This window comes from Leucoraja erinacea, chromosome 37 (assembly GCF_028641065.1).
Source record: "Leucoraja erinacea ecotype New England chromosome 37, Leri_hhj_1, whole genome shotgun sequence".
In the NCBI taxonomy this organism is placed as follows: domain Eukaryota; kingdom Metazoa; phylum Chordata; class Chondrichthyes; order Rajiformes; family Rajidae; genus Leucoraja; species Leucoraja erinaceus.
In genome coordinates, this window is record NC_073413.1 from 9,325,507 (window position 1) to 9,347,670 (window position 22,164).

At 43.7% G+C, this 22,164-nt stretch overlaps 2 protein-coding genes across 5 annotated transcripts in view; both read left to right on the forward strand.

The window, feature by feature from the left end:
- Positions 1 to 13,695, forward strand: part of LOC129713926 (SUMO-conjugating enzyme UBC9) — a 41,068-nt gene extending 27,373 nt beyond the window's left edge. For all 4 annotated transcript variants that reach the window (XM_055663327.1, XM_055663328.1, XM_055663330.1 and 1 more), the window contains 4 exons: positions 2,093 to 2,165; positions 5,344 to 5,453; positions 5,550 to 5,629; positions 8,301 to 13,695. In XM_055663327.1, coding sequence (XP_055519302.1) covers positions 2,093 to 2,165; positions 5,344 to 5,453; positions 5,550 to 5,629; positions 8,301 to 8,364 — 327 coding nt within the window. In that variant the 3' untranslated portion in view covers positions 8,365 to 13,695. The remainder of the gene's footprint in view (positions 1 to 2,092; positions 2,166 to 5,343; positions 5,454 to 5,549; positions 5,630 to 8,300) is intronic.
- A 1,959-nt stretch (positions 13,696 to 15,654) lies between these two features.
- LOC129713713 (uncharacterized) lies at positions 15,655 to 21,898 on the forward strand. The gene is made up of 5 exons (XM_055662964.1): positions 15,655 to 15,742; positions 15,862 to 15,885; positions 17,895 to 17,987; positions 19,578 to 20,092; positions 21,734 to 21,898. Exons 1-5 carry the CDS (start codon positions 15,709 to 15,711, stop codon positions 21,896 to 21,898), a joined length of 831 nt encoding a protein of 276 aa, XP_055518939.1. The 5' UTR covers positions 15,655 to 15,708.
- Positions 21,899 to 22,164: the final 266 nt, after the last annotated feature.

Consider the following 22,164-nt stretch of genomic DNA (forward strand, 5'->3'; position numbering starts at 1 on the left):
TGGCATGAATGCCTTGACTGACATTTGCTCTTTTATGGAGCGTTATCAAAAACGTGAGCAGGCCATTCATTTTAGTTTTGCTTGCGGCCATCTTGCTGTGCAGATACTTGCTGCTGCATTTGTGTACATAGTATTTGAAGTATTAATTTTTAAAAAATATTATAAAATATAAAAAATATAGATTTAATCTAGCCATTACGTTTGTACTCAATGTGTGCTTTTAAAGTTTATCAGCATTAGTGGACTGATCATTTCCAACTAAATTATAGCTGCATTAACAGAATCAATCACAGAAACTGCGCAACTATCTCGATCTAACTATCCTAGCTGCCATTTATCACCCAGCAGATTTTGGGCACCTTTCAAGCACTTATCCATTTCTCGTTAAATGTTAGAATCATACCATCCTTTTGGAGTTTTGCCTCCTCATAATTTTAGTTTTTAAAATAAACTTTATTTTACCTCTTGAAGGTAGACACAAGAAGCTGGAGTAACTCAGCGGGTCAGGCAGCATCTCTGGAGAGAAGGAACGGATGACGCTTCGGGTCGAGACCCTTCTTCATACTGATGTTTTACCTCTTGTTTCTTTTGCCAATAACCTGGAAGTCTGTCGTTTGACTCTGAATTATTTACATTGTTTGAGTTGCCATTCTCAGGTTTCTGAACATTAATTCTCGTCATGCAGTGCCTTTTCTCCAAGGTGTACTGTGCTTTACAATAGTGAGGTGTGAGCATCTTGAGGTGCGTTCCCACAGTCAAATTGCAGGGTTTCAGCCAAGCAGAGCCAAGGACTGCATATTTACTTGGCACCACTTTGGCAAAGATTTATTTGAGTTTTAAAGTTTGAAACATTGTCCAGTTGGAGCCAGTGCACAGAATGAATGGTTCCATTATGTTTATGAATGTTACATTGTCCAGATATCGTTTGAAGTGCCTCCGACAGTGTAAAATGTTGGTTGCAGACCTCCTTTCTGGCACTTAATCAACAATTTGCATTTATATGGGGTCTCTTAATAGACGAAGATGACCAAAGCATTTTACAGGAATTTAAAAAATGGGTAAAATGTAACTGATTCAAACACTGATTCGAAAATATTATGACACTTGGAACACAGGTTAAAAGAGTAACTGCAAGGAAGGAGAAGGAATAGGAGCAGTTTCAGCAGAGAAGTTGAGAAGTTTTGATTTTGCTAAAAGAAGAATCAAGTGTTTTCGACCAGGAATGTGTAAGAACTATAACAATGCCATCATCCTGGAGGCTTTTAAGGCTGGAGAGAAGTGGAAATAGGTAGAAAGAATCCCATGGCAGGATTTAAATGCAGATGGAGATTTAAATTTTTACTGTATTAAAGCCAGTTTAGATCAGAAGTGCCAAAGTATGTGAAGAAGTGACTGACTCTCTAGTAAAGACCTATATATATTGACAATGTATTTCTTTTTTTCTCTGGATGAAATGGTTGCAAGTATAATTTTTTGATAAATAGGAGAAATTATATAATTGGAAATTATCTTGGATGGGTTGTACCCTTTGATCTGCATTTAAAAAGAATCAATCCTTGTATTTGCAACTGATGAAAGGGCCTGTCCCACTTACGCAATTTTTTTCGGCGACTTGCAGGCACCTGTCATAGTCGCAGCAGGTTGCCGAAAATTTTCAACATGTTGAAAATCCAGGGTGACGCCTGTTTGGTGGTGAGTAGTCGCCCAAAGAGTCATACCTATTTCTGGTCGCCGCTGGATTTTCAACATGTTGAACATTTTCGGCAACCTGCTGCGACTATGACGGGTGCCGGCAAGTCGCCTGAAAAATCGCGTAAGTGGGACAGGCCCTTTAGTGTATTTTGATTGTTTGTAATGATTGGTCTGTCCATTAATACGGTACGATTAATTGTACTTTTTTTTTCCTTTAAGAAGAAAGGCAACAAGGCCTACTGCATATTAGTACTTCAAAAGCTTTTGGAATTGTTATTTACAGAAGCCTTGGCATTGATTTTGCCAAATCGCTAACAATATATGGATGGTTTACTCAGCATTTAAAGAAAAAAAGATCAGTTGATCAAATGGTCAATGCTAATGAGCCATTCTCTTTCAGACGCCGTGGGAAGGTGGGCAGTATAAGCTTCGAATGCTGTTTAAGGATGACTACCCCTCATCGCCACCAAAGTGTAAGTGTACAGACAGTGCAGACATTTCTCGGGCAGATCTCTTGAGTTACCTGGTGAAACCCTTCAAAATGTTCTAGAGCTGGTTAGTCTAGGTGGGGGTAAAGGCTTGTTTCATTTTTTTTATCATTCTTTGTATAAATTGCAAATGGATCATTTCAATCATTCAATTCTTTGTATTTGCATACAATTCACAAAGTACGCAAAGAGTCTCCACGTATCTGGCCCCTACAAAGTAGTCGTTGGAGTCCTGATGGTCCCTCTTTGCTCTTGGCGCCCCCTGGGTCCCTCCTTTGTTCTCGGCAGTGTGGCCTAACTGCCTCTCCCTATCATACGGTTCACCAGTGAGCCGTCAGTCTCCTCGCCGTCCATTGGCCTTTGTGCCCTGGGGGCGTCTCCCACATCGTCCTTGAAGGCGTGGGAGGTTACACCCCCCCCTGACTTCCCCCTACCGGCCCTTTGTCCAGTGTCCGCTGATCTGATACTCTCCTCCCGGTGGTTAAAAATTAATGTTTTATCAGCATTTTGATCTGTTGGCGCAGTTTAAAATTTAGGCGCCCCACTTGATTATTTTTCACGTTGCTTCAATTTTAATTGCTTGGATATAATTCTGGTAGTTCCTTAGAGAATTGTATTGTTGGGATGTTTGGACCTTTGGTACGTGAGTCCAGATAAATGGACCCCAAGCTTAATAAATTCTAGCTGGTAAATCTGTCGTGCAGAGTCCAATGGCGACATAATCTTGCTGACATTTCCCCAGCACTTGTGTGGGTGTGTCTCTTCTCCGGCATAGTTTGCCACATTTGCCCTGCTACAAGGGCAGTCATAAAATAAAATGCTATGGCTACGATGGTAAAGTTGCTTATTAAATTGTTTGCAATGTTTTGTGATTTTAAGTGGTTATATTTTATTCTTAAGTTGATTTTTATATGCTCATGATGGTCAGGCCAGAAGGGACCTTGATTATTGTGAGATGGGGTGGGGGGGGGGGTGTGGGGGGAGAGAGTTGTTATATTTGATATACTTGATTGTTATATTTCCTCAGCAGTGCTAAACAGTACAAGGCATGTTTATGAGAAAACAGAACTCCCCATTTATAATTCAAGGCCGTTTGAATCACAATTCCTTCTTTCCTCCCTCTCACTGTTGCTAATTAGCAAGCCTTTTTTCCCAGGGTAGAGGAATCAAGAACTAGAGGGCATGGGTAGAAGGCGAGAGGGGAAAGATTTGATTAGGAGGTAGACTATAATGCTGGAGAAACTCAGCGGGTGAGGCAGCATCTATGGAGCGAAGGAAATAGGCAACGTTTCGGGCCGAAACCCTTCAGGTAGTCCCTGCTTTCTCCTCCCCTTCTCTGCTCTCCCTCAGCCCACTGTCTCCGCCTCTTCCTTTCTTCTTCCCGCCCCACCCTTACATCAATGAAGAAGGGTCTCGACCCGAAACGTTGCCTATTTCCTTCGCACCATAGATGCTGCCTCACCCGCTGAGTTTCTCCAACATTTTTGTCTACCTTCGATTTTCCAGCATCTGCAGCTCCTTTTTAAACAGATTTGATTAGGACCGGAGGGGCATCTTTTTCCAACAGAGAGTGGGCAGAAAATGGAATGAACTGCCAGAGAAAGTAGTCGATGCAGATATAATACACTTTAAAAGACATTTGGGCTGGTACATGGATAGGAAATGCTGGAGGAGTATGTGACAAACGCGGTCAAATGGGACTAGCTTAGATGGGGCATCATGGTCGGCGTGGACGAAGGGCCCGTTTTTGTGTTGAATGACTAACAATACTTGCAAGCTTGTTTTGACATCTCATTAATGAAAAGTCTGTGAACATAATCATCAGCTCAGTGTTGACTGAGGTACAGCCCAATGATTCATTCAACACAGTTTGAAAAGGAGCTGCTGAAGAAAGTAGAATTGAAAAAATATCAATAGATTGAATTGGGTAAATTACTTTTACAACAAATTAATGAAGTGGATGGAAACTAAACAAAAATTAGACTAGATTGAGAGTGGTGAATCTCTGGAATTCTCTGCCACAGAAGGTAGTTGAGGCCAGTTCATTGGCTATATTTAAGAGGGAGTTAGATGTGGCTAAGGGGATCAGGGGGTATGGAGAGAAGGCAGGTACGGGATACTGAGTTGGATGATCAGCCATGATCATATTGAATGGCGGTGCAGGCTCGAAGGGCCGAATGGCCTACTCCAGCACCTATTTTCTATGTTTCTATAAATCTCAGTCTCGGAAGCCGATGCATTAAAGCATGCCATCAGTGACGGAAATATCAAAAATAAATTGAATTGGATGAATTATGAAACCTATGTTCTGTTTTAATATAAAGAATTTTGTTAATAGTTTTCTTATAATTTTGGCTTTGCGTGAACATCTTGATTGATTTTGCATGAATAAGCATCTAACCTAAGTAAACAAACCATGTAACGAGTAGAGTTGAGATTGGCATTGATACAAACAGATAATGGACAGCCCTTTGTGATCAATTTTAGGGGCAATGTATATTAAACGTGTATATTTTTAGGTGATGGAGCTGTCCCCTCATTCAACTATAAGATTGTAAACTAACTTGCTCCTTGTCATGTTTAGTATGAAAATATAATAGTTTTGAATATGGACACTGTCAGAGTGTACCATTAATACAAAAATGTGTTAAGTAAATTTTTGATTTGCCATTCCAGTTGATATCTATTCAAGTCTGTTTAGTATTACTGGATTGTAAAGCCCAACTTTTTAAAAAAAATGCACAGCCAACTCCCAGGGGAAAAACTATGTTTCAGGCAGGAACGGGGTACTGATTAGGAATGATCAGCCATGATCACATTGAATGGCGGTGCTGGCTCGAAGGGCCGAATGGCCTACACCTGCACCTATTGTCTATTGTCTTATTAGTCTAGGACAATTCCCAACCTGAAACATCACCTATCGAAGATGCTGTCTGACTCACTGAATTACTCCAGCATTTTGTGTTTTTGGTTGAAGATGTAGGCATGCACTTAGAAGGGAATGTGAAAGTCTTGCCTATCTTTTATTTGGTTGTATTGGATCAGAAGAAATCTAGTACAAGGTGGGTTTATTATTTTAGCCCAGCCTTAGTCAACCTTGTGCATCTACCGTACAGTTAAATTTACAGGTTTTAAGGACGCATTTTTCTAAACTGTTCTCCAGGTAAATTTGAGCCGCCAATATTCCACCCGAATGTCTACCCCTCTGGAACGGTGTGTCTATCCATTCTGGAGGAGGACAAGGATTGGAGGCCAGCCATCACCATCAAGCAGGTCAGAAATCAGATTCACCTGACAAAAATGGTTTTGTGGAGCTGCACCGGGTTCTTAACCTTCAACCATTGACCTGCGATCTGTTTTTCAACATAGATATTACTAGGAATTCAAGAACTTCTTAACGAGCCAAACATTCAAGACCCAGCACAAGCAGAAGCATACACAATCTACTGGTGAGTAGGAAAGCAAACAAATGCATGACTTGAGGAAACCCAGTTATCTTTCTCATCCAAAAATATTAATCTGTGTTTAATCTCACGGGGGGGGGGGGGGGGGGGGGGGGGGGGGGGGGGGAAAGGTGATTGAGAAATTGTTACACAAGGTATAATCTTGATCCAATGTTCAACCCTCTTAACTAAGGCTCCTAACCCTCCTAACTAACCCCCCTCCTAAGGGCAGCAAGGTGGCGCAGCGATAGAGCTATTGCCTCACAGCGGCAGAGACCCGGGTTCGATCCTGACGACGGGTGCTTGTCTGTACGGAGTTTGTACGTTCTCCCCGTGACCTGCGTGGATTTTCGCAGAGTTTCTCTGTTTCCTCCCACACTCCAAAGACGTACATGTTTGTAGGTTAATTGGTTTTGTATAAATGTAGATTGTCCCTAGTGTGTGTAGAGCAGTGTTAATGTGCAGGGATTGCTGATCGGTGCAGACTCGATGGGCCGAAGGGCCTGTTTTTCTGCTGTATATCTAAACTAAACAAACTGAAATGGCACAAAGTTACATGCTTGGTAACCATGTATTGTCTTTCCGCTGACTGGTTAGCACGCAACAAAGACCTTTCACTCTGTACATGTGACAATAAACTAAACTAATCATTAAATCATAAAAGCTGTATTAATGATCCTGGCCTATTTGGATTAATTGTTAAAGTATAAATTTGTATTTGCTGGGTGATAATTAAATACATTCTAAATAAATCTCCTGATTCTAGCTCTAGGAATATTTACAATTTAAATGCCTGCACTCTCTGGCTTCCCCTGATACTAGCTCTAGCCAACTTAAAATGCTGCACACTTAATATTTCCATTGAATAAAATGGCATTAACTACGGATTATCCTGGGGAAATGTGATTTAATCTTTATACAGACTGAAAATAAACTGTTCAAAAAGATATATGGACTAGCATCATCTGATAACTGCCACCAAACGCATTACATAGTACACAAGCACCTTGTGATTTAAGCCAGTTTGATTCATGTGCGTTTGGAATAACACGCTTGTTCCTTTAATACCAAAGCTTGATTACGCGCTCATGATTTTAAATTAACGTGCTCAAAGATGCGGCCGACAGCATAGTTGGGTATATGTATAATTTGCCCACCTTTAAATTATACCATATAACCATATAACAATTACAGCACGGAAACAGGCCATCTCGGCCCTACAAGTCCATGCCGAACAAATTTTTTTTTCCCCTTAATCCCACCTGCCTGCACTCATACCATAACCCTCCATTCCCTTCTCATCCATATGCCTATCCAATTTATTTTTAAGTGATACCAATGAACCTGCCTCCACCACTTCCACTGGGAGCTCATTCCACACCGCTACCACTCTCTGCGTAAAGAAGTTCCCCCTCATATTACCCCTAAACTTCTGTACCTTAATTCTGAAGTCATGTCCTCTTGTTTGAATCTTCCCTATTCTCAAAGGGAAAAGCTTGTCCACATCAACTCTGTCTATCCCTCTCATCATTTTAAAGACCTCTATCAAGTCCCCCCTTAACCTTCTGCGCTCCAGAGAATAAAGACCTAACTTATTCAACCTATCTCTGTAACTTAGTTGTTGTGTTATGCACCGCTTTTCAAGCAAGTAACCCTGACGTAAAATGCGTGTACTCTGTTTATCTATCCCTGATATTTTTTTAAAGATAGCCAAGACGGCATGTATATTGACACATAAATATTTAAAAGATTGATATGTGTAAGAAAGAACAGCAGATTCTGGTTGAAATCGATGGTAGACACAAAATGCTGGAGTAACTCAGTGGGTGAGGCAGCTTCTCTGGAGAGAAGGAATGGGTGACGTTTTCGGGTCAAGACCCTTCTTCAGACTGATGTCGGGGGATGCTGCCTCCCCGCTGAGTTACTCCAGCATTTTGTGTCTAAGTGCTATTGATAGGCGCACTCAGTATTTTCGGATCAGTGAAAATATAGTGTTGCATGGGGCGAGTCTCTATTGGGCTTGGATGAGATTATCATCCTCCGTTTTACTTGTGTGTGTGTGGTACGGGTTCTGATTTTCCGCTCATGGATATGATTAAGGAAAGCTAAAGTGAGGCAGAGGCAAAATTCATCTGGCTGATGCTTGCTGGTTGTCTGCCAAAGGAGGCACAGTCACCTGGAGCCCAGCTGACTATTTTCTCTCAGACATGCAGCCGGATTTCAGGCAACCAGTATTTAGGGTTTTTTTTGTTTAGAGATATGGCGTGGAAACAGGCCCTTCTGCCCACTGAGTCCATGCCGAATATCGATCACCTCCTTGCACTAGTACCATGTTATCCCACTTTACCACTCCCAACACACCCACGTGTCTTTGAGATGTGGGGGGAAACCGAAGCACCCAGAGGAAGCCCGTGCGATCACAGGGAGAACGTGCAAACTCCAAAGAGACAGCACCCAAGGTCACCAATCGAACCTGGTTCTCTGGCACTGTGAGGCACCAGCTCCACCACTGTATTAGTTCTCGGGAGAATATTTGTGCATCTTCGTGCACCAAAACGAGATGGATTTGTTCATATGGCTTGTCTTGATTGATTGTATACAAAAATATGGTTATTAAAATAGAAATGCTTGCTAAGATCTGTTCTGATTTCTGCAATTCCTTGTTCATCATTCACAGCCAGAACAGAGTAGAGTACGAGAAGCGAGTGCGAGCACAGGCCAAGAAATTTGCTCCAACATAAAAACCAAGCAACAACAGGATATGGATTTCTGACTGTCGGCTAAGAAAAGAAGGCACGCTATTCACATTTAGCAAGTTCCTGTTACAAGCAATTTGGGAATCTCTGGGGGAAATAAATGCATCATTACTTGGACAGTTCCAGTTCATTAAAAAAAAAAAGAGGCAAATCATCTCGGCACGAAACGTGCTGTGTTTCTGTGGCGGCTGTATTAAAATGTTTAATTTATATTTAAAAAAATAGCCGTAATGCTCAATGGGTTGATTGGCTTTCAGTATAGCCAGAAGTTCAGGCTCCTATTTAATGTTGGCTGACTAGAAAAAATGCAGTTGGGTTTTTTTCAGCTTTCAACTGTGTGGTTTCCAGGCCTCTTTCTAAGCATCTCTAAGTTGTCAAGCTTTCAGGACTATTCATCGAGAGGAAGATTTTCCAAGAAGAAAGTGAGAACTATTTCATCTGTTTGCATACCATGATCTGCATTTTGCTCTTAATGCCGAGGCTATCTTAAATCCACAGTGGCCCTTTAAAAGAGACTTGACTCCTGTAATAAATGGTGTATTTTTAAAAAATAAGCTGTTAATAAAATGTTCTTTCTATATACCCATTCTCCAAAACGCATCCCATCCCAGCCCGCAAGTGATTGTGGGACTTTGCCCTTTTTTTAAAACATCACTGTTTGTTGATTTCTTTGAAAGAACGCGAGTTAACCTGAACGGTTCATTGTCGGTGCAAGGGGCTGCAGATGCTGGTTTAATAAAAACACACACACAAAGTGCTGGAGTAACCCAGCGGGGTCAGGCAGCATCTCTGGAGGACCTGAATAGGCGACGTTTCAGATGTCAGCGGAAAGATCCCAACCTGAAACATCGCCTCTCCCACACCTTCCCAAAGATGCTGCCTAAACCGACTGAGTTAATCCAGCACTTTGTGTTGCTTTTTTTCCTGAGCAATTCATTTTTTGGTTCTCAGTAAGAGAAGCTCAGTATATGCACCCAGCTGCTGTGTGGTGTATTGGCTTATAACCTCAAACAAAATTTGGTGCTTATTCTTAAATGTGGTAGTTTGGCACATGTGAATTGTTTTGACCACAGCTCCCTGCATGGGTGCACTCTTGGCGCCTCATGTTTTGTCTTTGCTTTAGATTTCGTTCCCGTGCTTCTTTGGAATAGTTTGGAATAATGTTATTCTGTCCTCCTGTCCGGAAAGTGTAAGCGCATGTGCCACAGTTTTAAACAAAGATCTGGAATATACAAAAAAAAAAGGAATAAAGATACCATGTGCCATCTTAGTGCAGTTTAGTGGCTTTGCGGAGAGTTGTTTTAAGTGTAAAGCAGGGATTTTTAGAGAAAAAGGCTAACCTTGTAGAAAAGTGCATGTTTAAGAATGGAATCTAGACTTTTGTATTTCACTTGGAAGAAGGGATTTTGCATCTGTTCTTGTTCTTTCATGTATTAGTAGTGAGAGAATTCCACAATAATCATTTAAGCAGTTATAACTATCTTCCCCTGCAATTACTGCAAGGAATTTTTAATTTTTTTTTAATGTATCTAGTTACAATTTAATTGGATGTGGCGCTTCTCATAACACACTTCATGAGAGTTTTTTGGATTGAACCAGGTGTTAGTTTGGCATGCAGAGACAATGACGGGTCCCAATCCTTTCCATTGCGTTTCTGTTCAGAGTGACGGTGGGTCTTTACGCGCGCTGTGCTGCATTATTCTGGTGTTTGATACGAGAGAATAGAATTTGTAATTTTCAGGAAGGATTGGGGAAACCGGGATGAAGAATTTTGTGAATTGTGTTGCATCTAAGAATTGCGTAAAATCCAACTCTCGCTGCAGGTTTAGAAAATCAGATCATTTGGGTGAGTCGGTTCGAGGGCGCCTGTTCTTTGGTGCCTTTCAGGCTTGTGTCTATCAGTTGGGTCGCCTGATTTCCATCCAGCTTTGTGCATTATGACTTCAGGGTCTGTGTTCTAAAGCCCTCTGATATTCAGATTAATAATAAATCTGTGATCTGGCTCAGTTATTAAAGATAGCATAGTGTAACTTGTATTTACGTTTTGGGTGGCTTGATCTTGTTTGCTGGGAGACCATTTCTGCAAGTTAGTATTTTGATTTGAGGGGGGGGGGGGGGGGTGGGAGGGGAGTCTTTCTCTGGGTAAGTGTTGCTGGAAAGGCCAGTAAAATTGCAACCTGTGTAGCAAGGAGCATGATGCTGCTGTTTCATTCAGATACTACTGCCTTTGGCTTTGAAAGGGATTTGCGTAATCTTCCCCCCCAAAAAATCCAATTGACAACACTATCTGTCCTACATCTGACACTGCAGGCACGTAAATGAAGTTAGCGATTGTTCCGTGAACGTTGGCTCTTAGCGAGAGTTTGCCCCTTGTCAAACATTACATCGGTTGAATGCACCTGTTGCCGCTGTATCTTAGGGTGAATTGGTGCAGGGTTGCGTGTTGGTTACGGAAATCCAGAATTGCCCACAGCTGTTGTCATGCTAGATGCCCTAACATGTGACTTTGTTCAATTGGGCATCGAATGCTTCACTAGACAGGGAGTGAGTTGGTCCACCCTTTGCGTGAAATGAACCTGGATGGAGAATGCTATTCGGGAGAGTGCTCCTAGGATGGAACAAGCCCCTGATTGTGTGGTAACAAACATAAGGATGTCCTGACTTTGATTTTAATTCCTTGATGTGTGGTATGAATGCCCTGAGCCAAAGGGATACAGTTTAAATTCCATTCGTATCAATGCAATTATCTCGTCCCATGCTCCTCGTGTTTTCTTTGTATACATTCCATAGGAAGCATTGGTTTCTGAATTTGTTGGTACTATTATTTTACCAATATGGGAGTTAAGTGATAATGCAATGTCTTGTGTGTTTGGCTTGCTGAAATTATTGGGTATCTCCTTTCATATTTTGCAAATGTGAATTAGACCACTGCGGCGGCGTGACTTGGGTTCCAAAGGTGTCCTTGAAACTTGATGGGAAGCAAGTGCCCATTGGAAAAAAAAATGTCACTTCTATTCACAAATACTTTGGACGGGTCTAAACGGGCATTTCACACTTGACCCTGGTCACCAGTGTTATATCCTTTTTTTTTGACATAAGGTTTTTTTTTTAATTTTTGTACAGTGCTGAGCATCAAGTAATGTATGTAAAAAAATAAATAAAAAAACGTGATGCTCATCACAAAGGCTTTGCTGTTTCCATAGATTTCAGCCAGCAACATGTGTTTCTTTCCACAGTCCAGTTTCGAGCAGCTGATTGCCTCGTGAACCTGTGGAATCGCGAGTTAAGGATGTTCTCTCTTTGATGCTGGTCAGATTTGTAATAATTTGGCACAGCAGTGCACTCACATGTACAGAGCCAAGAAGTGAAATTTTGTGGTGTAAATTTGAACATGCTGATTGCATGAAAGAAAAGGGAACTTGAGTGCTTTTTTTTTTAAAGTGTATTTATGGGGCATCTTCAGTTGGAAATTCCAGAAGGATGCAATTTACCTATAATATTGTGTTTGAAATTTAAGGGGATCTTTTTAAAAAATAGAAATAAAATGGCTTTTAGAGAATGAGGGCTAATCACCAGGGCCCACTTTATCTCTGCATTGATAACATTTAACTTGCAGTGAACTTCCTTAATTGACCCAGAACAGGCACTTGCTAAAGACATTTTGAAAAAGAAGAAAAACTCCCTTGGAATACTGGTGCATCCATTTCTTTGTTTATATTTTTTGATGGATAAAGCAACAAAAAAAAACTAAAAAAAATTTTCAGCCAGTATTCCGGGGTAGTGTTGTAAACTTGTACAATACTTTTATATCTTTTTTTTTTTCACAAGTCCATTGGATTTTGAGTATGGAATTGGCAGGTCTTCAGAATACGTGCTGATTTTAATGTCCCCCAACCTTGCCTCCCTGGGAAAAGAAACAAAATCAAAAAAAATATATCGATGGTTGTAATGGTTGCCTCTTGCATGGCCACGTGTGGTTGGGATTCCTGGTATGTTTCTCTTGTCTTGAATACGTCACCATCTCCTCATATTGCAGAACCAGACAACCGTGAAACTGGTAATTGCATTACCAGCACATCTTTGATCCTTTAATGTGCTCAAGGTGTTGTGAAATGTTTAATTAAAACTATAAAAACATGTCCTTGCATTCCCTATTTGCTTGCTTTTTTTGTTTTGTTTTTTTGCATCTTTTTTAAGTGGAATAAGTGGTATTTTAATGGAGTTCTTTAGCTATGTCATTCTATTCAGTTTACTTTTTACAGCAAGAACCAACTCTTGGTGTAAAGACAGCTAAATAAAAATTAAGTACAGAATTCCGAGTCTGTAATAGGATTTTATAGAGTTATGTAGCTGTCTGAACTTCTAAATTTTAATTAAAATGTAGGTTTATACCTGGGTGCTTCATTTCCTCGTAGCTCTTTGAGTACTGATCTGCACTCAGTATGGCATGACAGGTGTGTCTTTATCATCTGATCCACACTAGTCGAGGCTGCGGCCGCTAACCTGGTTGATTTGTTTCAGTTCTACAACATGAGATGCTGCATTTAATCGACATCTTGATAATAGTTTTTAGAAACCTGGCAAAGTACTAATGTATCATGTTTGGCCTAATATCTGAGGTGGTTTTCATCTGTAATTTTAAATATGGGTCCATTGATGTGCAGGTGGATTCCCATGTTTAATACGAAAACTATTTGAGCAATTGGTGATCACTGCATTCTTACACTTGGGGGGCATTTATTGTGTGTGTGATGTAAGGCTGTATTAACTTTAGCACACAGATGCATCTGGAAAAGCAGATGCAGTTTGCTTCAGCAGATATCTTAATCAGACATGCACACTGCTTCATTTGTTAAAACAAAATCAGAATTGGGGGCATGTTTTTTTTTTAAATTGCTGGGTTAGCTCTTTATCCGGGTCATTGCTTGTTTTCGAGAGAACACTTTCAGAAATTTGTACAACTCTGTAATGTAATATGGTGACTTGTGCGACATTACTGACATAGAATCTGCCACCTTCCCAGGCACACTTCAGCGGGCCATGTTTGCTCTCCTTATCTCTTGCTTCCCGAAAAGGAAATTGAAATTGTAATATTGAAAAAGCAGCTCGAACAGCAAGAAAATGCGCTTGTTTAAAAATAAATTTCTAATGAATGGAAAGTTTTAAACGTGAAGAAATCATTCCACTGAGGCATAAATCGCCTCTGAGCACCATGTACCATTGCAGCACACACCATTTCAATCACTGATACCTCTGTTTGTATGCTGTTTGTTAATGTATTTGTGTTTAGAAAAAGAAATTAAAAAGCAAAAAGTACAGCGTTTTCCTGGTCGTTTATGAATTATTGCGTGCATAACATGTTAGCTCCACTCTACAGTAACTGGTCGACATTGCTGAAGTGATGGGTTCACTGATGGCTAATGGCTTTGCCATGTGGCCAATACATGGAGTCATGGAATGGTAGAAACAGTTGGGCTTGGGAGGGGGGAGTAAGCCCCTGTGCCACTTAGGAAACCTGAACGGAAACCTCTGGAGACTTTGCGCCCCACCCAAGGTTTCCGTGCAGTTCCTGGAGGTTTTTGTCAGTCTCCCTACCTGCTTCCACTGCCTGCAACCACCTGCAACCTCCGGGAACCGCTCGGAAACCTTGGGTGGGGCACAAAGTCTCCAGAGGTTTCCGTTCAGGTTTCCTAAGTGGGACAGAGGCATTTGTAGAGTACCCAGGCAATGCTCGATTTCACCAAGTTAACAGTTGAGATGATTAAAGCATGTGTGTCTGGAGCAACAGGTGAAGTTTGCTTCAGCAGACATCATCATCTGACGTGCACACTGCTTCATCACTTGTTAAAAAACAATCGACCAGAATTGGGGGCACAGCAGATCTGGCCTTATTCCCAGATTCACTGAAACCTCTGCTGGACCTTGTGGAGATGCAGTGAGAGAGTCTAATCCCTCATCAAGCCACCTGACCCACCTCCGTTACAACCCAGCGGTATGAATATTGATTTCACTAATTTTGTAACCCTTGTATCCTCTCTCCATCCCTCATCTACCCTAGTCGTCACGGTCATCTAGTTTCACTGTGGTCCTGCTGAGCTTCATTGCGTGTTCAAGAAGGAACTGTAGATGCTATAAAATCGAAGGTAGACAAAATTGTTGGAGAAACACAGCGGGTACGGCAGCATCTATGGAGCGAAGGAAATGGGCAACGTTTCGGGCCGAAACGTTGCCTATTTCCTTCGCTCGAAAGATGCTGCTGCACCCGCTGAGTTTCTCCAGCATTTTTGGCCTACTCCACTGTTGTCTTTATGCTGACTGGATAGCACGCAGCAAAAGCCTTTCACTGTACCTCGCTACACGTGACAATAAACTCAACTGAATTGTTTGGGGGAACTGGATAACAAGACATGGCAGAGATATTGTCGCAGGATAGTGGACTTGATCCGAGACACTGAATCTTACCGCTATCGTTAGGTGACACCCAGTAGATTTGAAGCAGTGATGCTCAGTGCTATCCAAAGATACTATAGTATCTTTCTATCTACCTAACTCTAACCCGAAGATACAATCTACCCCCTTTCAAAGTTGGTGTTTAGAGGCAAGGTCGGTGTGTAGGATGGGACTGCAACTGCTGGTTTAAACCGAAGATAGACTCAGCGGGTCAGGCAGCAACTCTGGAGAAAAGGATCGAGACCCTTCTTCAGACTGAAAATAAAGAGTGGTGGGGGTGGAACTGGAGATAGGAAAAGGCCGGAACAAAGCAGGGCTGGCTATAAGATGACCAGTGAACGGTGGAGCCCGTGCTATCCATCTTACATGTGGGATGTTTGTCAGTTTGAAGAAGGGTGCCGAGACGAAACATCTTCTATTTATTTATCTATCTCTAGAGATGCTGCCTGACCCGCCGAGTTACTCCAGCACTTTGTGTCTTTCTTTGGTATAAACCAGCACCTGCAGTCTGAAGAAGGGGTTCGGCCCGAAACGTTGCCTATTTCCTTCGCTCCATCGATGCTGCTGCACCCGCTGAGTTTCTCCAGCACTTTTGTCTACCTTCGATTTTCCAGCATCTGCAGTTCCTTCTTAAACACCTGCAGTTCCTTGTTGTTACACTCGGAGTGTTTACCTCGGTTGCCTCGGCAACTGTCATGGGTCCGGCTACCTGGGCGTCGGTTGGCGGAGGGAATGTAGACTTGACCATGTAAACCACTTGACAGACCCGAGCCGCTGCCACAGGTGGGACTGGAGCTGCCGGAGTTCCCTCCCCCAACCTCTGAACACACATCAGCCCGGACACAGGACCGGCCGCAGTTCCTTCACCCAGCTCGCGAAATGGACCCAGCCACAGATTGCCCTCAGTTCCAAGGTCGGTTATTCTCAAATACCACGAATCTACCAAAAAAAATAAAAAATGAAATGTGATTTTAAAAAACTTACAAGAGTGAAAGTCAAAGATCTAACCGCTGTCCGCTCTTTCTTTTGCAGTCTCCGAAGTCATGAAACTGGCAGGTAACAACATTCTCATTTCTTGATTCGGAGCTCCTTTTGTTAAGCCGCGACACGTTGATGATCCCCAAGATAGACACAAAATGCTGGAGTAACTCGGGTCAGGCAGCATCTCTGGAGAGAAGGGATAGATAACGTTTCGGCTCGGAACCCTTCTTCAGACGCGGATCAGATTCAGATAAGGGTCGAAAGAAGGGTCTCGCCCCGAAATGTCACCTATTCCTTTTCTTCAGGGATGCTGCCCGACCCGCTGAGTTTCTCCGGCATTTTATGACGATCTTCAGCAAAAACCAGCATTTGCAGTTCCTTCGTACACATTTAGATGACAGTGTCGGTTCTCAATCAGAGAGTTTAAGATCCTCTTGGTGACAAACTGATCCTACCGGACGGTACTGGTGGAGTGTTACAGTGTTGGAAATAGCTTCTTAAAATATGACGCCGAGGTCTCATCTGCACGGTTGGGTTAACGTAAAAACTCCCTTACACTATTTATTGTGACAAGACTTTGCCTTCCATCACAGTGAGGAGGAGATTCGCTGTGATGGATGTTTGTGTAAATTGTGTTGTGTCTTGGTTCTTTTTCTTGTGTGTATGACTGCAGAAACCAAATTTCGTTTGAACCTCAATGAGGTTCAAATGACAACAAATAAATTGTATCATTGTTAGGCAGAGCAAGAATGTATCCCTCACGTCCTGGCTAATTATGCATCTTCCTCGGTTCAATCTCCTCAGTAAGCTTGCTGGCTCAAAGTGGGGGGGCAGCAGCCCCCACACTGCGCGTTTCAGCACTAGCCCTTGCATTTTCTTCAGCCGAATATTGTGCCCCTGTTTGGTCCAGGTCATCCCACACACACCATGTGGACACCCAATTGAACTCAACAATGAGGATCATCACAGAAACAATCCGCTCAACATCACTCCCCTGGCTCCCTGTCCTATCCAACATAGCCCCTCCACACATCCTCACTCAAAGGATGCTCCAAAAGACCAAAAACTCCCCTCACCTGCCAATCCACATGGACATCTTCAACCCACCCACTGCTCGACTTCCATCTAGACGACCAATTTGGAAGAACCCACCACCGGCTGATTTCACCATCCAATCAGCTTGGAAAAAGGAATGGGAGTCCAAGGACGTCCCAAATAAACATCTGGTGTCAGACCCCACCCTACCGGCCCCTGGCACCAATCTCCCAAGGAAGCAGTGGACGACGCTGAATAGATTCAGGACTGGACATGGCCCCTGCTTGGCCAGCCTTCACAAATGGGGCAGCAGTCCAACCCCACGGTGTGCTTGTGGAGAGCAGCAAACAATGCAACACATCGTTGAAGCATGCCCTCAACAAAGGCTCAAAGGAGGACTTGTCACCCTTCATACAGCAAATCAAGAGGCAACTGTTTGGCTAAAGGACTTTGCATTCGCTAAATAAATAAATACCATTAACGCAGACCAACTTTACATGCTGTTGAAAAAAAACAACTCACCAGAACTGTAACATCAGAGGTTAATATCCTGGTGACCCCTTCCTCCACCCTAGTCGTTTTTACCAGTTCCACAGTTCTGTTGTTTTGTTCTTGCAATCACACCTGCCCTAGCCATCTAGACAATCCCTCCCAGCCTCCACTGCCCTCTGAGGCAGAGAATTCCACAGACTAAATTCCACCACTATCGTTTCTGCCACCACCCCTGGCAGCGCGTTCCAGGCACCCACCACCCTCTGTGTAAAAGACCTTGCTCCGCAAGTCTCCGTTAAACTTTATCCCTCTCAGCTTAAAGCTGTGGTCTCTAATCTTTCACATCCCCACCCTGGGTAGACTCCAGAGCCCCAAGGAGAACGTGCCAACTCCACACAGTCGGCAGCGGTGGTCAGAGGCAGACAATATTCCACAGACAATATTCCACAGTTACTCCAGCATTTTGTGTCTATCTTCAGTGTAAACCAGCATCTGCAGTTCCTTCCTACAAATCAACTTTAGAATAGTTTGTATTAAAATATATATATATGTTCCAGAGAAACTGAGGAAAACGAAAGTGGCAGCAGCAAGCAGTTTCCCCGGTCGAAGCCTCTTTGGCACGACGCTGGACAGTCAAGGTTTGGACAAAGGTAAGGGGATGCATAACCGGGCATTTCATTACCAGAGGATGTGGCAACAACAGTGGTGCAGCTGGTAGAGTTAGTTTAGTTTAGATACAGCACGGAAACAGGCCACTCCGACCTACGACCCCCGTACCGTTCAGTTGAGTTTATTGTCACGTGTACTGAGGTACAGTGAAAAGCTTTGTTATGTGCTAACCAGTCAGCAGAAAGACAACACGTGAATACAATCGATCCATTTATAGTGTATAGATGCATGATAAGGGAATAACAAAGGAGCAGGAGTAGGCCATTCGGCCCTTCGAGCCAGCACCACCATTCAATGTGATCATGGCTGATCATCCCCAATCAGTACCCCGTTCCTGCCTTCTCCCCATATCCCCTGACTCCGCTATCTTTAAGAGCCCTATCTAGCTCTCCCTTGAAAGTATCCAGAGAACCTGCCTCCACCGCCCTCTGAAGCAGAGAATTCCACAGACTCACCACTCTCTGTGAGAAAAAGTGTTTCCTCGTCTCCGTTCTAAATGGCTTACTCCTTATCCTTAAACTGTGGCACCTGGTTCTGGACTCCCCCAACATCGGGGAACATGTTTCCTGCCTCTAGCGTGTCCAAACCCTTAACAATATTATATGTTTCAATAAGGTTCCCTCTCATCCTTCTGAACTCCAGAGTGTACAAGCCCAGCCGTTCCATTCTCTCGGCATATGACAGTCCGAGGGTCATCAAATAGGTAGATTAGATACACTGTAATAGTTCAGCACTGCTCTCTGGTTGTGGTAGGATGGTTCAGTTGCCTGATAACAGCTGGGAAGAAACTGTCCCCGAATCTGGAGGTGTGCGTTTTCACACTTCTGTACCTTTTGCCTGATGGGAGAGGGGAGAAGACGGAGTGGCCAGGGTGAGACTCGTCCTTGACACACTAACACTACCCTGCACACGCTAGGGACAATATACCATTTTTACCTGAGCCAATTAACCAACAAACCTGCACATCTTTGGAGTGTGGGAAGAAACCAGTGCACCCGGAGAAAACCCACGCAGGTCACAGGGAGGATCTACAAACGCAAAGGTTTAAGGTGAATGGGGGGAGGATTTAACAGGAACCTGAGGGGAAATTATTTCAACCAGAGGCTGGTCGGTATATGGAAAGAGGTGCTAGAAGTGATAGTTGAGGCTGGTACTACAACGGCATTTAAAAGACCCTAGAGTGTAGGGTAATGTTTGTCGGCACGGACTCTGTGGGCCAAATGACCTGTTTCCACACTGTATCACTGTTGTGAATTTGTGGAATTCTCTGCCACAGAGAGCAGTGGAGGCCAAATCACTGGATGGATTTAAGAGAGAGAGATAGATAGAGCTATAGGGGCTAGTGGAGTCAAGGGATATGGGGAGAAGGCAGGCTCGGGTTATTGATAGGGGATGATCAGTCATGATCACAATGAATGGCGGTGCTGGCTCGAAGGGCCGAATGGCCTCATCCTGCACCTATTTTCTATGTTTCTATCACTGGAATTTGAACTAGGTTCTCAACATTCAGTGGAAATTGAGTGAGCGAATGTGCAAATTGCACCCTAAATGATTTCAACTCTGGCTTGCAGAGGTACCAGAGGGACACAGTCCTGATGCGTCCGAATGTCGTTGTCAACCCGAGCCTCCGTTGGTGCAAGGGACAGAGAGAGACTGCAGGACGCAGCCAGTCCACACCCCCAAGTCTGGCCAACTGTGCCACGACCTTGTGAGGAGCCCAAGCTCGAAGGCGGGCTCTGCCGGGGACGGGACGGCCACCCCGTGCGGCGGCTTGGCCAAGGAAGGGGCTTCCCCTTTCCCCCCGAAGAAGTCGCCCAAATCGCAGACCGGCAGCCCTGTCAGAAACCTCGAGGGGAGCGCGACGTCCATGCAAGGGGAGCAGCCCGGCTCCCGATCGCCGATGTGTGAGACTCCAGGCAGGCCGCCCTCTCGGGACCTGCAATGTCTAATCCCGAGAAACATCGAGCACAAGTTCAGGACCCACATTGTGAATGAGGTCCTATCGGACAAAAAGGTTAGTGAAAAGACCTGTTTAGCTGACATGGATGTGGAGAGGATGTTTTTCCACCAGCGGGGAGAGTGCAAGGCCAGAGACCAACAGTGGTACATTGGGCCTGTCCCACTTTCACGAACTAATTCACGATCTCTGCCGAGTTTGCCCCTGACTCGTATTCGCAGCATGGTCGTCGTGAGGTCGTAAGAAGTCGTAGGTAGGTCATAGCAGGTCGTGATGCTAGTCGTAGGTACTCGTGGCAACAAGTAGGTCGGGGCGTTTTTTCAACATGATGAAAAATGCCCAGGAGTAAAAAAACGGTCGGGAATTAGGTCAAGAAAGTGTACAGTCGTCAGAGACCTGGGTTTGGCAACAAGTGCTGTCTGTGGTGGAATTTGGGTTCTCCCTGTTTTTTCAACAGTGATGAAAAAATGCCCACACTCCAAAAAAAAACGGTTTGCGGAAATTAGGTCATGAAAGTGGGACAGGCATTCGGCCCTTCGAGCCTGCACCGCCTCAGAGACCTGGGTTTGATCATGACCACAGGGTGCTGTCTGTGTGTGGAGTTTGTACGTTCTCCCTGTGACCGCGTGGGTTTTACCCTCCGGGTGCTCCGGTTCCCTCCCACACTCCAAAGACATGCAGGTTTGCAGGTTAATTGGCCTCTGTAAATTGCCCCTGGAGTGTAGGAGGAGAAAGTGGGATAGGATAGAACATGGGTGACCTATGGTTGGCGTGGACTTGGTGGGCCGAAGGTTCTGCTTTCCCTTTAGTTTATATTTAAACTAAACTAAATTAAACAATATGTAGGAAGGAGCTGTGGATGCTGGTTAACACCAAAGATATACACAAAATGCTGGAGTAGCTCAGTGGGACAGGCAGCATCTTTGGAGAGAAGGAATGGGTGATGTTTAGGGTTGAAACCCTTCTTCACATTAAATAATACTAAACACTAAATACAAACTAAATATTAACCACATATACTCAATCTGTGAATATTGTTACACAAGATCATAAGTAATAGGAGCAGAATTAGGCCATTGGGCCCATCAAGTCTACTCTGCCAGTCAATCATGGTTGATTTATCTCTCCCTCCCAGCCCCATTCTCCTGCCTTCTCCCCATAACCCCTGACACCCATAATAATCAAGAATCTATCTATCTCTGCCTTAAAAATAACCACTGACTTGGCCTCCACAGCCTTCTGTGGCAAAGGATTCCACAGATTCACCACCCTCTGACTAAATATATTCCTTCTCATCTCCTTCCTAAAGGAATGTCCATTAATTCTGAGGCTGTGCCCTCTAGTCCTAGACTTTCCCACCAGTGGAAACATCCTCTCCACATCCACTCTATCCAAGCCTTTCACTATTCAGTATCAATGAGGTCCCCCCTCATTCTTCTCATCTCCAGCGAGTACAGGCCCAGTGCCATCAAATGCTCATAACTTAACCCACACATTCCTGGGATCATTCTTGGACCCTCTCCAGGGACAGCACGTCCTTCCTCAGATTTTGTGCCCAAAATTGCTCACAATACTCCAAATGCGACCTGACCCAGCGCCTTATAGAGCCTCAGCATTACATCTCTACCAGAGTTCTGGCAAGCGACCAGAATCAGATGACATCCATGCTGCACCAGCCCACAAGGTCTCACCCCTTATTAAACAAAGCGGAGGGAATGCTGTTTGGACTGTGTCCACCCTGACCTGCGTTTTATTGCTGCTCCCCTGAAGGTTAAGGAGTTCTTGTATAACAAAGAACATCCTGCAGGAATGCTGGATGCCAAGGACACCACAGTGAACGCAGCAGAGAACATCATGGATGAGGCAAACATGTATGAACAAATTGGCTTTCCCCTGCGATGTAACATCTTCCCAGGTACTGCCCATTCTAACTAAAGTCCTTGGCTGAAAACATTCATAAAGTGTTCACTCTGATCTTCAGCTAATGCTAGTACAGCCAATCAAGTTACAGAGGAGTGGGAAAGATTGGAAAGTAAGTATATTCCAGTGTTAATAAGAATATATCTTGGATTGAAGGATTTGAGTATAGGAGCAGCGAGGTTCTTCTGCAGTTGTACAGGGCCTTGGTGAGACCACACCTAGAGTATTGTGTACAGTTTTGGTCTCCTAATCTGAGGAAAGACATTCTTGCCATAGAGGGA

Coding starts and splice junctions, on each gene's coding strand:
- LOC129713713 (XM_055662964.1), top strand. CDS start 15,709: ATGGACCCAGCCACAGATTGCCCTCAGTTCCAAG. Junction 15,743..15,861: donor AGATTGCCCTCAGTTCCAAG/GTCGGTTATTCT, acceptor TTTCTTTTGCAG/TCTCCGAAGTCATGAAACTG. Junction 20,093..21,733: donor ACCAGCGGGGAGAGTGCAAG/GCCAGAGACCAA, acceptor GCTCCCCTGAAG/GTTAAGGAGTTCTTGTATAA.